Source organism: Lichenostomus cassidix, chromosome 3 (genome assembly GCF_008360975.1).
Source record: "Lichenostomus cassidix isolate B80296 chromosome 3, HeHo_3.0, whole genome shotgun sequence".
NCBI lineage: Eukaryota > Metazoa > Chordata > Aves > Passeriformes > Meliphagidae > Lichenostomus > Lichenostomus cassidix.
The window spans coordinates 67,090,482-67,102,659 of NC_139483.1; the positions used below are offsets into that span (position 1 = coordinate 67,090,482).

Here is a 12,178-nt window from a genome sequence, read left to right on the forward strand (position 1 = left end):
CTCTGTTGCCCAACTAAATACAGACTGGCAGAGGATAATTTTGTAACCCTGCTAAACTGCTGTTGCAGTCAATGCTGCTGTTTTACGAGGGCTCTAGGGAATGTCCACAAGGCCACATTGTCACTTTGCTGGGCACATTAGTGTCCAGGAAGTTGTGGTGAAAACCTTAGAGCAGACAACTGAGAGAATATTTGCCACTGAGCCTGTGTCTGCTGGCATGTGTTCTGGTGCTGTGGTGAATTTGGGATCATTGTTATTACAGGAAGGGATGAGACCTGCTGAAAGTATAATGATGGAATCACAGAATGGTTTGGGTTTGAAGGGAGCTCAAAGATCATCTAGTTTCAGCTCTTCTGCTGTGGACAGGGACACCTTCCACTAGCCCTGGTTGCTCAGAGCCCCATCCAACCTGGCCTTGAACACTTCCAGGGGTGGGGCATCCACCACTTCTCTGCACAACCTGTTCAGTGCTTCATGCCTCTAACAGCAAAGAACTTCTTCCTTGTATCTAATTGAAATCTGCCCTCTTTCATAATAATGAAATAAAAATTAGAGATGGGATTTTGAGTGTACTGTGTGATGTTTAATTAGAGCACTCTCTTTGGAATTTCTCCTTAAACTTTTGCTAAAAGGTATTTTTATGATGCCTGTCAGATTTCTCTGTCTTTCATAAGGCACTCCCGAAGAGCTCTGTTGTGATGGTATCATAGAGTTTAGCTTCTACTTTCCCTAAAAGGCAAACTCTCTGTGTACACCCTGTAGATGTAGTCCAAAACTGAAAAAATATTCAGATAAATTCCCCTTGCCATCTTCCTTATAGGCTAATGGGCTTCTGTTACCCCTGAGAGCTGAGATGGAGTAGTGACCTGTAAAGGCTTCATTGCTCTCCTGCACATTCAACTTGCTTTGCTGAATTTCTGTATGATTTTTAGATTATTCAAGAGGGGTATTTATTCCTATTGGACCAGCAAAGGAAGTTTCCATGTTGAACCACTCTGTTCATATACATTCAACATCTGTATGGCTGCAATAACTAAAGACAAAAGCACATTGTGGAGGAAGAGCTCTTTAAAACGTGAAACTCAAGTGGCTCATATTGAAGTACCATGGTTAGATGTATCCTTGCAGATGTCCACAGTACAGCTAGGACACACTCTCTAGGCTTCCAAAATCCTGTCTGGGTCTTTATTGCACTGAATACAAATCCTGACTGAGTTCTCTAGGGGAGCCTCTCATGGTTATTCCAGAGTCATGTCCAGGAGCCAGTGAAAGAAAAAATATAGCCAAAGCTACAGTGAATGACTTTGGGCTGCTGCCACTGCCTCGTGCCTGCCTGGCCTGCTTTGAGCAGCAGCAGGGAGGAAAATAAGGTATATTGAGCATATTTGTGGCAGCTGCCAACAAACCACTCTCCCATCAACCTTGCTATGGCTCTGATTCTTTCAGGCTGGTGAGACAGTGCTTGGACTCATGAGAAATCAGGGAATTGCAGAGTACGTTCCTTGTAGTTCAGAAGACTCTCAAAAGTTTTTGCTTAGCTCGGTGCATGTGCTGGTCCACTTTATCAACCTGCTTGCTACACTGCCAACCATGTTTGTAAGTCTGTTAAATGTAAAATGACGAACAAGCTACTGCAATGTAATGGCAAAACTTCCAAACTGCTGAAGTAAAACTCATATAATGCCTTGTTTTACTTTCTGGCAGATAAAAGTAACATGTGCGCTGCTGCCCAACTTTTCATAAACACCAGTAATTCAACGGCTGACACACAAATTTCTGAAAGTGAGGCTTGTTTGGGCTCACTCTCTAGAAGCTGTGTTTTCATTGATAAATATATTTGCTATGGGTCCTGCAGGTTTCTCCCTGCAAGGGAATAGAAATTGCTAACTCCAAAACAGGAAGTGAGAGGTTACATTCAAAAGAAGTTACATTCATGTGTTGTGGTTGATTTCAGTGAGTTTGGTTGTTTTTTTTTTTCTTTAGTGTGATAAAAGCAAATGTCAAGAGAGCTCTCATGGATGGACTCTACCTGAAAGCCTGGGAGAGAGTAGGCAGGAGTTAGATCAACTGTATCTCTTGCATGACACAGCTGCAGTTCCTGAACTGCTCCTCATCTCTGGGCTACAAGCCTTGTCAAAAGGAGTAGGGAAGCACATGGGTCAGGAATTGGCTCTGTTTAAGAAGCCATTATCTGTGTCCATTGAATGATGTTGCAACACTGCCAGTTATCTGCCATCCACACCACTTTGGTGTTTTGTGTTCAGCTGCAATGGGAAGCTCAGTGTACATGGATGGATATATTAGAACCACATCACAGGCATGTTCACCAAACACCTCTCATGTATTGGTGACACTGAAATTTGACTTTAAAAAGGGGAGACCATGAACAGCCCTTACCAGTAGGTGCTTCATTTTTCCTAGTGGGAATGTCAGACTGAAGGAGATTACTTTGTAAGCCGTCTCTTCTCCCGTTACAAGCTGTAAAGTTCACTCCTTCCTCAAGGATTGTTCAGTATCAAATATCTCTGTTGAACAACAGCCTGCTTCTGAGTGCCAGAAATGAGGTTAACTGAACTTCCTGATGAGCCATTGCACATTCCCCTTGCAGGATTAAAAGGCCAACATTTAAAACTTCTGGAATGCCCTGAAGTGTTTGTTGTGAACACCCTTGTTGTTCCCACCTAAAGACATTATAGGAAAGGGATCACAAACTTGCTTCAGTTTCTTCTGGATAAATCCCTGATAAGATGCCTAAAATTATGAAGTAAGTAGAATTTGGATGTGGGTGGCCTCACCTTAACACATTTTAATTACAGGAATCTATCATTTCTTCTTTGATGTTCCCTGTATTTTCTTTTGCATGAGAGTTTATCATGGAGCACAATCCTTTGGAAAGAGAGTAGTATATTGCATGTGAACAGTACTATGACTATTTACAGGTGCCTGGTGAAAAACAACTCAGTTATAAATGATGGTGACGAAATGCACAGTTACTACTTCTTGTGGCATTGGTGTAACAGGACAGGAGGAAAGGCAGACCCAAACCATGTTTTGCATCTTCTTAGGCTTGAAAGAAACAAAGCAAATCTCTGACCACCACAAGTTTAAGAGAGCAGACATTAAAGACATTATATTAATAAGCTTTGGAAATGCAGGCATGTGGGAGATTGTTATTAACTTTAATAGGAGTCTGTGCAATATTCTTTCCTTTGCTATGAGCAGTAAAGTCATGATATTATCAAAGAGACAAGCATAGAACTGTGTACAAGAATGCTTACAAGAGATTTCACAGAGAAAAACCTCTTTATGGATCTTTTCAGGCTTAAAAAATGGTGCTGAAAGGGATTAAGGTTTGTCTTGTGCTTGGCTTTTACACCAAAAATAGATATTCCATACATACCATTATACTGTTGAAAACTGATTAATTTACTTGTAGGAAGCAAGACACTAAAACCAGGCACATGACCAGCAATGCAATATTTAACCAGAATGTTTACTCTTCATATGTGTTTGTTTATGCAAATAATTATTTGACTAGTGCGGCTCCTTGACAAAAGAAACACTTTGTTAACCTGTGCTGCATTCAAGCACACACCATTTTAAACCTGAAAAATATTCTCCAGGAAAAAGAAACCCCACCAAAACCAAAAAATCCCAAGATTATTAAATTTAATGCTGATATTTATGGGGTAAAACTGAAGCAACTCCAAAATTCTTACTGAAAGAAAACAAATCTATCCTTAGGCTTTCTGGCTTACATATCCTAAGAAAGAACCTGCAACAAAGTCTACACTCAGTGTTAAAAATGTCTTTAGCAGATGTGCAGGGACATATGGGGAGCTTTGTCAGAAGTAGCAAAGCCTTCAGAACGGTTGGATGAGGTGAGGAGCCTAACAACCCACTAGCTGCAAGGAGAAATCCTCTGCTGAACTTATTATTCAGGTTCCTGGTTGTGTAATTTACTATTTGCTTGTTTAGCTGGTGTGGTCAGGAGTCACTCGGAGCCAAGGAGTCTGACAAACATCTGCTTTTTCCAGGTCTATGTTGGAACAGATTGTCACTCTGAAGCCCCAACATCTGCTCTGTGCAGAGGAACAGTTGTGGTACTTGCTTGGTGCCAGAGTCTCTTAAAGGCACATTTCCCCACAAAGCCTGAGTGTGGTAGCAGAAGAATTTTGGGTCAGGTTTTGGAGACAGAAGGTTGACTTCTAGGGATTTAACAGGGGCTTACCTCTCAGCTTTTTCTGGCTTCCAGAAAAAAGAAGTATGCAATAATAAGGTTACATTTACTTGGGTTTTTTTTCCGATTTGTTTTGTTTTGCTTTGGTTTTGTTTTTGTTTTTTGTGTCCTGTGTTTTTGAATAGAGCAGCCCAGAAAGAGATCATGCAATCTGCTGGAAAATGTGTCTTTCATCACAGAATCATAAAACAATTTAGGTTGGAAGGAGACTTTGGAGGGCATCTGGTCCCCCTCCTTGCTCAGGGAAGGGAAAACTTGCAACTTGTATCTATCCAAGAAGGGAAACAAAGTTCTCTAGGGAAGTAAAGCCTTAAATATGAGAGCTGCACCTGCAACAGTTTGGGGTTTTCTTTTTCCTGTATCTTGCCTAATTCTCAGAGCCCAGAGCGACTGGTCTGCTAAAGTGTATCTGTTCCAACAAAACCCTCTGCAAAGTTAGTTACAAAGTCTTCTGTTGCAACTCGCTTTGCTAATCCTCAAACAATGTCAAATTGGTTATCTTGGCCTACTATGGGCAAGACAGAAGAGTAAGTCCATATGTAATTGAGACTTCATTACAAATTTGAGAACTAATGACAGTCAAGCAGATATGGGACACATTACATATTTTACTTTTATTAAATGATAATTCTATTTTACACTGTGTGATAAAACTTTGGGGGTGGGGGGGTTGGGAATGTGATGTAGCAGTGCAGATTGTAAGGCTACTAAAATGATTCAAATATTGGTTTTACCCTCCTTTAATTGAAAACGTCCATGTGAAATACACAAGAGCCTAAGTATATTGGATTACTGGATTGTCGCAGGAGGATTTAAGCATATAACTTCCTCCTTTAATTCCATTTTAACGTGAAAACCACGAGCGGGCTGCTGTGCTCGGTCAGTGCGGGAGGCTCGCCCGGGAGCCAAAGCCCCACAGCGGCAGCACGGGGCTGTGACTGCCCGGAGCCGCGGGCGCTCCGCAGGCGCTGTTCCCGCCGCCCCGGGGCGCGCAGGGCCGCCAACGGAGCTCCCAGCTGCCCGCTGCCCGCTCCCGGTCCCGCTCCCGGCTCCGGCTCGGAGCTGCCGCTGGGCGCGGCCGCTATTCCCGCCCGCCCATTCTCTCTCGCCGGCGGGCGGGGCGCCGGGCCGGGCGGGCGCCGGGGGCGGGCGGGGGACAGACGGGACGGGACGGGACGGGACAGCACAGTGCCTCTCCCCCGCAGCGCCGGGACAGCGACGCCGAGGCTCCCGGCTTGCAGCCGCCCCGCCATGGCTCCCAGCTCCGAGCGGCTCTTCGACTCCGTGGGACACTTCGGCAGGTACTGGGGGTGCCCCGCACGCGGCTGTCGCAGCCGGACATCCCCGTGCCGGCACTGCCCGCCGGGTGTCACAGCTAGCCCGGGGGACACAGCGCCGTGCCCGGCGTGCGCTCACGGCATCGCGCAGGCGGCAGGGCATTCGCACAGACACGCAGTGCCCGTGGCACCGCCACATGCGCGGGGACTGTCACACACAGCGCACCGCGGGGTACGAACTCACACTCAGCAGACGGGCACTGCCGCGTGTATTTGCAGCACTCTACACGCACCCCGTACGCCTTTCCATGCTCGCACCGTGCAGCACATCCCTGCGTGTGCCGTGCTCGCTGAGGACCCACGCAGCACCCGCTCCCACATGGCCTCACAGACTCGCCGGCACCACGTGCATCCATGCACACAGCCACACGCTCTGGCCATGCACCATGAGACTTTTAACATTCACACGTTTCTTGCACATTTCTTGTGTGAGCACACACACACACACACAGCCCCAGGGTCTGGAACACCCTGTGCACTCCAGTGGTGACAGAAGGGTACAAGCAGTGTGCAGGGGAGTACCGTGTGGCGCTCAGGCTGTTTCTGCTTAAGGGCACAGGGTTGTTGAGTGCAATGGATTACATGTTTTTATTGAAGCTGGGTTTGTTGCCTGTGTTACGTGGATCTGGAGTATAAGTATATATGCTTATCAGCAAGGATTTACCTGTTTGGTGAATGGTTTCCTTTGATGTTCTCTGTGGCTGTGGGGTGTGTGTGTACAGAGGCCTGGGTTTGTTAGATGGGTACACAGACATGGCATGTGTGTGTGTATGCTTCTGTAGCTCTGCTTGCAGGGCTGGTATATGAGACTCTGCTTTAAGCAGGTAATGGAGAAGAACAGGCAAGGAAATTAAGTTTTAGAGGATATGGATATTAAGACTAATGGGTGCACATCCTCACAATGAGCTATCTCCTGCACTTCCGTGATCATCACGGGGTTTGCAGGCACACGTTCCTCGGAGCAGATGGCTGGAATAGACCCATGTGTCACAATTTGGCTACGAGTTCAAGCTGTTGAATTGCAGTGTTGTGCTTCCTAGCTTGGTGACCAGTGAGCCAGGCTAATCCTCAATGTCGATTTTCTCTCAGGGGCAGGCAGCAGCAGCATTTTGGACAAAGCCTGGGAGCTCCTTTTAATGGTAGAAGTGCATAGCTGAGCTCTGCAGCAGGAGAGGCTCTTAATATCATGTGCAAGCTTTAGGGATGGGTATCAATAGCCTCTTCAGTTGGGTAGGATGGAAAGACTTTTTCTTGCTTAACTGGCACCTATGCTTTAATCAGATATTTGACTAAGTTGTGACTTACAGGCATATCCATCTGAACAAAATCTCATTTGTTGTCAGTTTGGGGTCAGCAACAAAAATACCTTATTCTTTGTGAACTAGGAGAGAAATCCTAGCAATCAGTTGATTTAGCTCCTGCTGTTCTTCTGTATTGTGTGCTCTTTGTGGAAAGCAGGGACTTGACACTGCATACTGAAATAACACAGAAGTAGTTATTTTTAATTGCTGGAGCAGTTTTCCTACATGAGAACATTTATCAAAACTTTAGATAAAGCTTTCAAAATTACTACTTGCAATAAGTCTTAAGGAGATCAGTTCTACAGCAATAACCTCACATCTACAGACCAGATTATTTGAGATGCAGTTCAATAGGACCTGCTTTAGGTTTAGAAGCTTTGAGAGGAGATGCAAGTGACCAAAATTTGCACAGTCCTGTTAGACTTATGGCTGTTTGAGATTTCAAAGACCACACTAGTGGTATAGTATAACAGTAGGTATAATAGCACCTTATGGTGGGTGGAGCTATTTAAAAATATTCTAAAAACTCTTTCTAATCCCTTGATTGTGCTAGATAAATGATTGTATTTCATATGAAAAGTTGTTCCTAACTGCAACCATGAAGTCAGTTCTGTTCAGTTTGCAGCATCATGGCACTGACAGATAATCAATCGTTCATTTCTTCAGTCCAAGCAATCCCCCTAAGGCCCATATAACTTATGCACTATATATAGATTCTGTAGATTTGACACAGTCAGATTCTGAGCAATCCAAGCATGACTGTTAGTATTTTGAGACTGTTTTGATTTTCTTAAAATCTGACAGATGCATTAGAGAATGAGCAGCTGTTCATATGTATACAAATATGGAGATAGTATGTAAGCATTTTATATATATGTAATATATAATATGTAGTTATGTAAAAGTTATTAATATACAGATGATATATAAATCTTTCACATTGATGAAGATTATGAATTGTACAGAATTGACATTCACATGGATGCTGACAATATTTTGCTTTCCATTTGTATTCTCTTTCACAAGTCTTAGTGATGCCACTGTTCTTGGTAGGGTCTTGAGGCATGAATGAACAACCATAAAAATGTAATGGCTTCTGTAGCCTATGCCATTAAAGGAAGATTTTATGCCTCTGAATTTGGCCATGGGTAGCATCTGTGGCCTATCAATTCAAGAAGGTTGTTTTAAACATTGTTCTTGGTCTGTCTGTGGAACATGAGATCACAGGTCACTATTGCAGAGATTGGGTGACAGACAAATAGTACTGTTGGGCTCAGATGGCCTCATCACTAAAGCCTTGCCAAGCCTTAAAGCTCCCAATTTACCTGCAGTGAACTGCACCCTTCTCCCATGAAGCAGATCCTGCCAGACTGCACCTATGGGCTTTTCCTCTCAGCCCCTCTCTACCCACCCAGTCCAGCTCCAAAAACCCTCCCAGGGGCCCATCAGGTGCAGTCAGACACTGGTTGTCACTGCCAGGGCCCATGCTGGGAGAGACACGACTAATGGGCATAAGGATGGTAGCAAAGTGTGTGCAATGTGGGTAGGTGAGCATTAGGAGCTGGCTGGCTCACACTGCCTGCACATCTAATTCCCAGGTGAACTAAAGGATTTTAATGATTTCAATAACTTTAATCTGCCAGCAGGGCTCAAAACCTACATATGTGGTTGCTGGTGAGAAAGAGACTATGTATTCTGCTGCTCTGATCTGCACCTTGGCAGTGTGCTGAGTGGAGACATGATCTAATCAGGAATAACTGTCTAGAGAGAGATCTGGTGAGGTACCCCTTATGGTAAGTGTGGATGAGCGTAAGGATTTGATTTCCCAGCTGGAACGTCTGGTAGCTGGGAGATGCAGCTTACACGGTACAGAGCGTTTTCCTTGTGATTAACAGTTTTCAAATCTTGGCTTATACTTCAGCTAAAAGCAGGTGGTGAAAATTGTCAGGGAGAGAGGGGAAGATTGGGTGTCACTGACACTATTTCCAGATTTTGTCATGAAGTATTTACAGAATATTTTAAAAGATTGCCTTCTCTTCTGAAATATTCTGCCTTTCACAAAGCTGAGTAAGTTACCTAGATTTTTCGAATATTGGTTTTATAAATAATACATTTTACTAGCAGCTAGACTATCTAATAAATTAAAAATTACTGCTATTTATTTTCAGTGAGGTGTTTATATGGTTAATTCAGGTTTTGACATCTTTGCACTGTTGTCTTCTATGAATTTTTAGCCTGGTCAGTGGAGTTGCTTCAGTTTGGACTTTAGAAGCAAGCAAACCAAAGATTAGCAAAGGCTGCTGTGAGGAGGAGGGAATCAGGACAGGCTGCCTGTTTGGATAGAGCACTCACCTATTGCAGCCAAACATGGGCTTTAGTAGACATTAATACACTTACCAACAGTTTCAACATTTTCCCTTAATTACCCTGGAACTTTTTTACTGTTTATAAATATATGAGAGATGCTGCTTAGCTCAAAAACTTGCTTGACTTTCGTGGAAATCGTTTGTAGTGGACTTCTGCAGGCACTGTTGGTCAGTGCCACCGTAGCAATATTAGAGTGGTGAATGCTAACACCATTTCTCCCTACTTTGCAGAGCTCTCGGTTCATTTCTAAAGCCCTACACCAAAGGGTCTGTCTTCTTTTCATGTCTCAGAACTTTTCCAGGCTCCTCTTTTCATGCTGTTGCCCTTATCCTCTCTCTTGTTTCATAGCTCAGAGGTCTTGTGATCAGATTACATCTGCAAATTGCGCTGTGTACGTATTATTTCCAGAAATTCTTAGTTTGTATCGAATAACAAGGAGTCCCAAGTATCTCAAAGATAATGCTCACCACTTCTTTTCACAAAAAGAAAATAAGAACACTTTCAAGAAATGATTTTTCAAACTCATGTATTTTACAGATGTCTTGAAAGTTTCTTTCCCAGCAAAACCACATTTTTCAAGTGGAGAAGTGTGCTTGTTAGACATGGAAAGAAATCGGTTTTGCTTTTTCAAGTTAGTATGGAGAAGCAGGCCATTATGTTCAGCATTTGAACAGATGAGTTTTAATTAAGAAAATGGAAGCATTACAAGATTTTTCTCAAATACTAATACTTTTAGTATTTAATACATCTAACACAAAATTCATATTTTTAAACAATATAATGTGAATTTCTGTCTAAGCTTTGAGTATTTTGCTGAAGATGAACAAAGTGCTGTGGTTTGGATATTGTTTTCAAAAAAAATCCTTTTTTCCTCCCATATGCTGGCTACCTTATGCAGTGGAAAACTTTATTGCAACATATCTGTCATTCAGTTTTCAAAATATATCAGTGGACAGCTGTTTGTATTTACTGGAATGTGTCAGACAGAAGAATCTCAAATCTAAGTCCTTTGGCTGCTAGTCAGGCTTGGTGTTTGACAGAAATGTCTGATAAGTGTTCTTATAACTATGCCATATTATAACATCTGAGTCAGCCTGTGCTCATTTCAGATGTCCATAGGATAAAACAGGGGGGCTTAGCTGCATTTCTTTTTTTCCTCTTTTTTTGGGGGGAGGTGTGTATCGGGATATTTTGCAAATAGTACTTAATCCTGTTGGTTGAAAGGCATCATAATAGCCTTGGAGAAGCGAGACAGCCCATGTGTTTTCAGAGAGCAAGCTAGCAGCTTAAACAAAGGCCTTATTATCTATGCCTCACTAGGCAAAAGTGGAAATATTCTCAAGACTCAGAACCAAAGCTGGATACTGGCAAGTGCTCCAGGATTATGGTGGCAATGCCCCAGCAGTGTGGTCTGCAAGAGGTACTAACAGCATTTGCTGGGATGCAGGTCTTAGTGGGTGCAGTCTAAAGCAAGATCTGCACAGATAAAAGTGTACTGCCTCAGAACGTGCTGGCAGCATCAACCTGGAGGTACCTGCCTGTTTCTGACTTGAAAAAGTAAATTATAGTAAGAGAAGTAAATTAAAAAGTAGATTACAAGAATAGAAAAATTACTAAATGAAAGCAGGATGGAATTGCACCTGTACTATCCATTACTTCTCTAAGGCTAAAACCTGCAATGCGAGCAACACTGAAACTTAAAGCTGGTAAATCAATTATGATTTGTAAACCAGACTGCTGAGATTCACCTCTGAAATGTTGCCAACCCCCCAGGGCAGCTTCTAAACCAAGTTGTAGCATAGACACAGTTATGGCAGCAGAAGGCAATTATCACACATGTCAAGGAGCTGATGATCAGCTGTTTCATCCTGAAATATTATGGTGTGAATGAAAATGAAATATGTAAGGCACCGGACAGTGTGTTCCCTGTAATACAATGCCTGGGACTGGGATACCATTCCTATAAAAGCTCTGCCAGTAATTTTCTCATAATAGTAATGATTTTCAGCAGTACTAAGATACCTCAAAGTTGGAAGGAAATTTTTATAAAAGGCCTTACTCATGGAAAGTTTGACCAATTTGTTGCAGGAAGTAAAACCATGCAAGTAGAAAACACCCATTAAATTTAGGGAATTTTTCAAAGGCCCCAGGAGCCTTTAGCACATTCTGTGACAATTTCTGTGCCTCCATTTTGTTATACACAACAAGGATGGTACTGAGATACATACACTGCAGACATTTTATTTAAGGTAGCTTGAGGCACAAAGCTATAGCAGCTGAGCAAGAGCATGAGATTCTCAGCTTTCCAGAAACAGGAAAAAATAGCAAGGCAGAGAAGATACCAGCTAAGGTAGCTATATCTTGGTTACAAGGGCAAAACTGGAAAAAGTGTGACAACAAACTATATAAGATGGAGATTTACAAGTACTAATAATGATGGTTGATCCATCATTAAATTGTCAAGTTGTCCATACACTTGGAGATAAATTTTAACTGTCTTTGGAAAATACTGACAATGCTTAGAAGGCTAAGGTATACCTTAACATGGTACATTGATGGCCAAACTATAGTGCTCACCTCATGCAGAGCGGATGTGCTTTGAAAACCATGCGGTGAAAGTATGTTTGAGGAATCTAGAAGCACCATCTGTTGGATCATAGACTGAACCCTTTTCTCAAGAAAATGTCTTCCTCAAGAGGTGAAGTTAGGTTTTTCTCTTCCTATTGTCTGGAGGCATTACTATTAGGCAGCTGCAGGAGAATAGGTGGAAAAGGCCAGTAAGGCAGCAAGAAGTAGAAAAGAGGTGCTGAAATTGTGCTTCAAAGAACTGGGAATAATTTGCTGCTCTATAAAAAGCAGTAAGCACCACACTTGGGATGGAGCTCAGTGCCACTTAAATGTGTTATATCCATGATGGCCTGAACTTTTCCAGC

At 42.8% G+C, this 12,178-nt stretch overlaps 1 protein-coding gene and 1 long non-coding RNA gene across 4 annotated transcripts in view; one reads left to right on the forward strand and one right to left on the reverse strand.

Annotated features, from left to right (window-relative positions):
- Positions 1 to 5,294: 5,294 nt before the first annotated feature.
- Positions 5,295 to 12,178, forward strand: part of SLC22A16 (solute carrier family 22 member 16) — a 30,787-nt gene continuing 23,903 nt past the window's right edge. Inside the window, exon 1 of one of the 2 annotated variants that reach the window (XM_085056166.1) lies at positions 5,295 to 5,541. In XM_085056166.1, coding sequence (XP_084912292.1) covers positions 5,492 to 5,541 — 50 coding nt within the window. In that variant the 5' untranslated portion in view covers positions 5,295 to 5,491. Of the gene's footprint in view, positions 5,542 to 8,439; positions 8,672 to 12,178 lie in introns of those variants that run through there. The other variant, XM_085056167.1, reaches the window with a different exon arrangement.
- LOC146439920 (uncharacterized) overlaps positions 6,017 to 12,178 on the reverse strand; it is a 32,877-nt gene continuing 26,715 nt past the window's right edge. For both annotated transcript variants that reach the window (XR_014850968.1, XR_014850967.1), the window contains one exon: positions 6,017 to 7,052. This is a non-coding gene — a long non-coding RNA (uncharacterized LOC146439920). The remainder of the gene's footprint in view (positions 7,053 to 12,178) is intronic.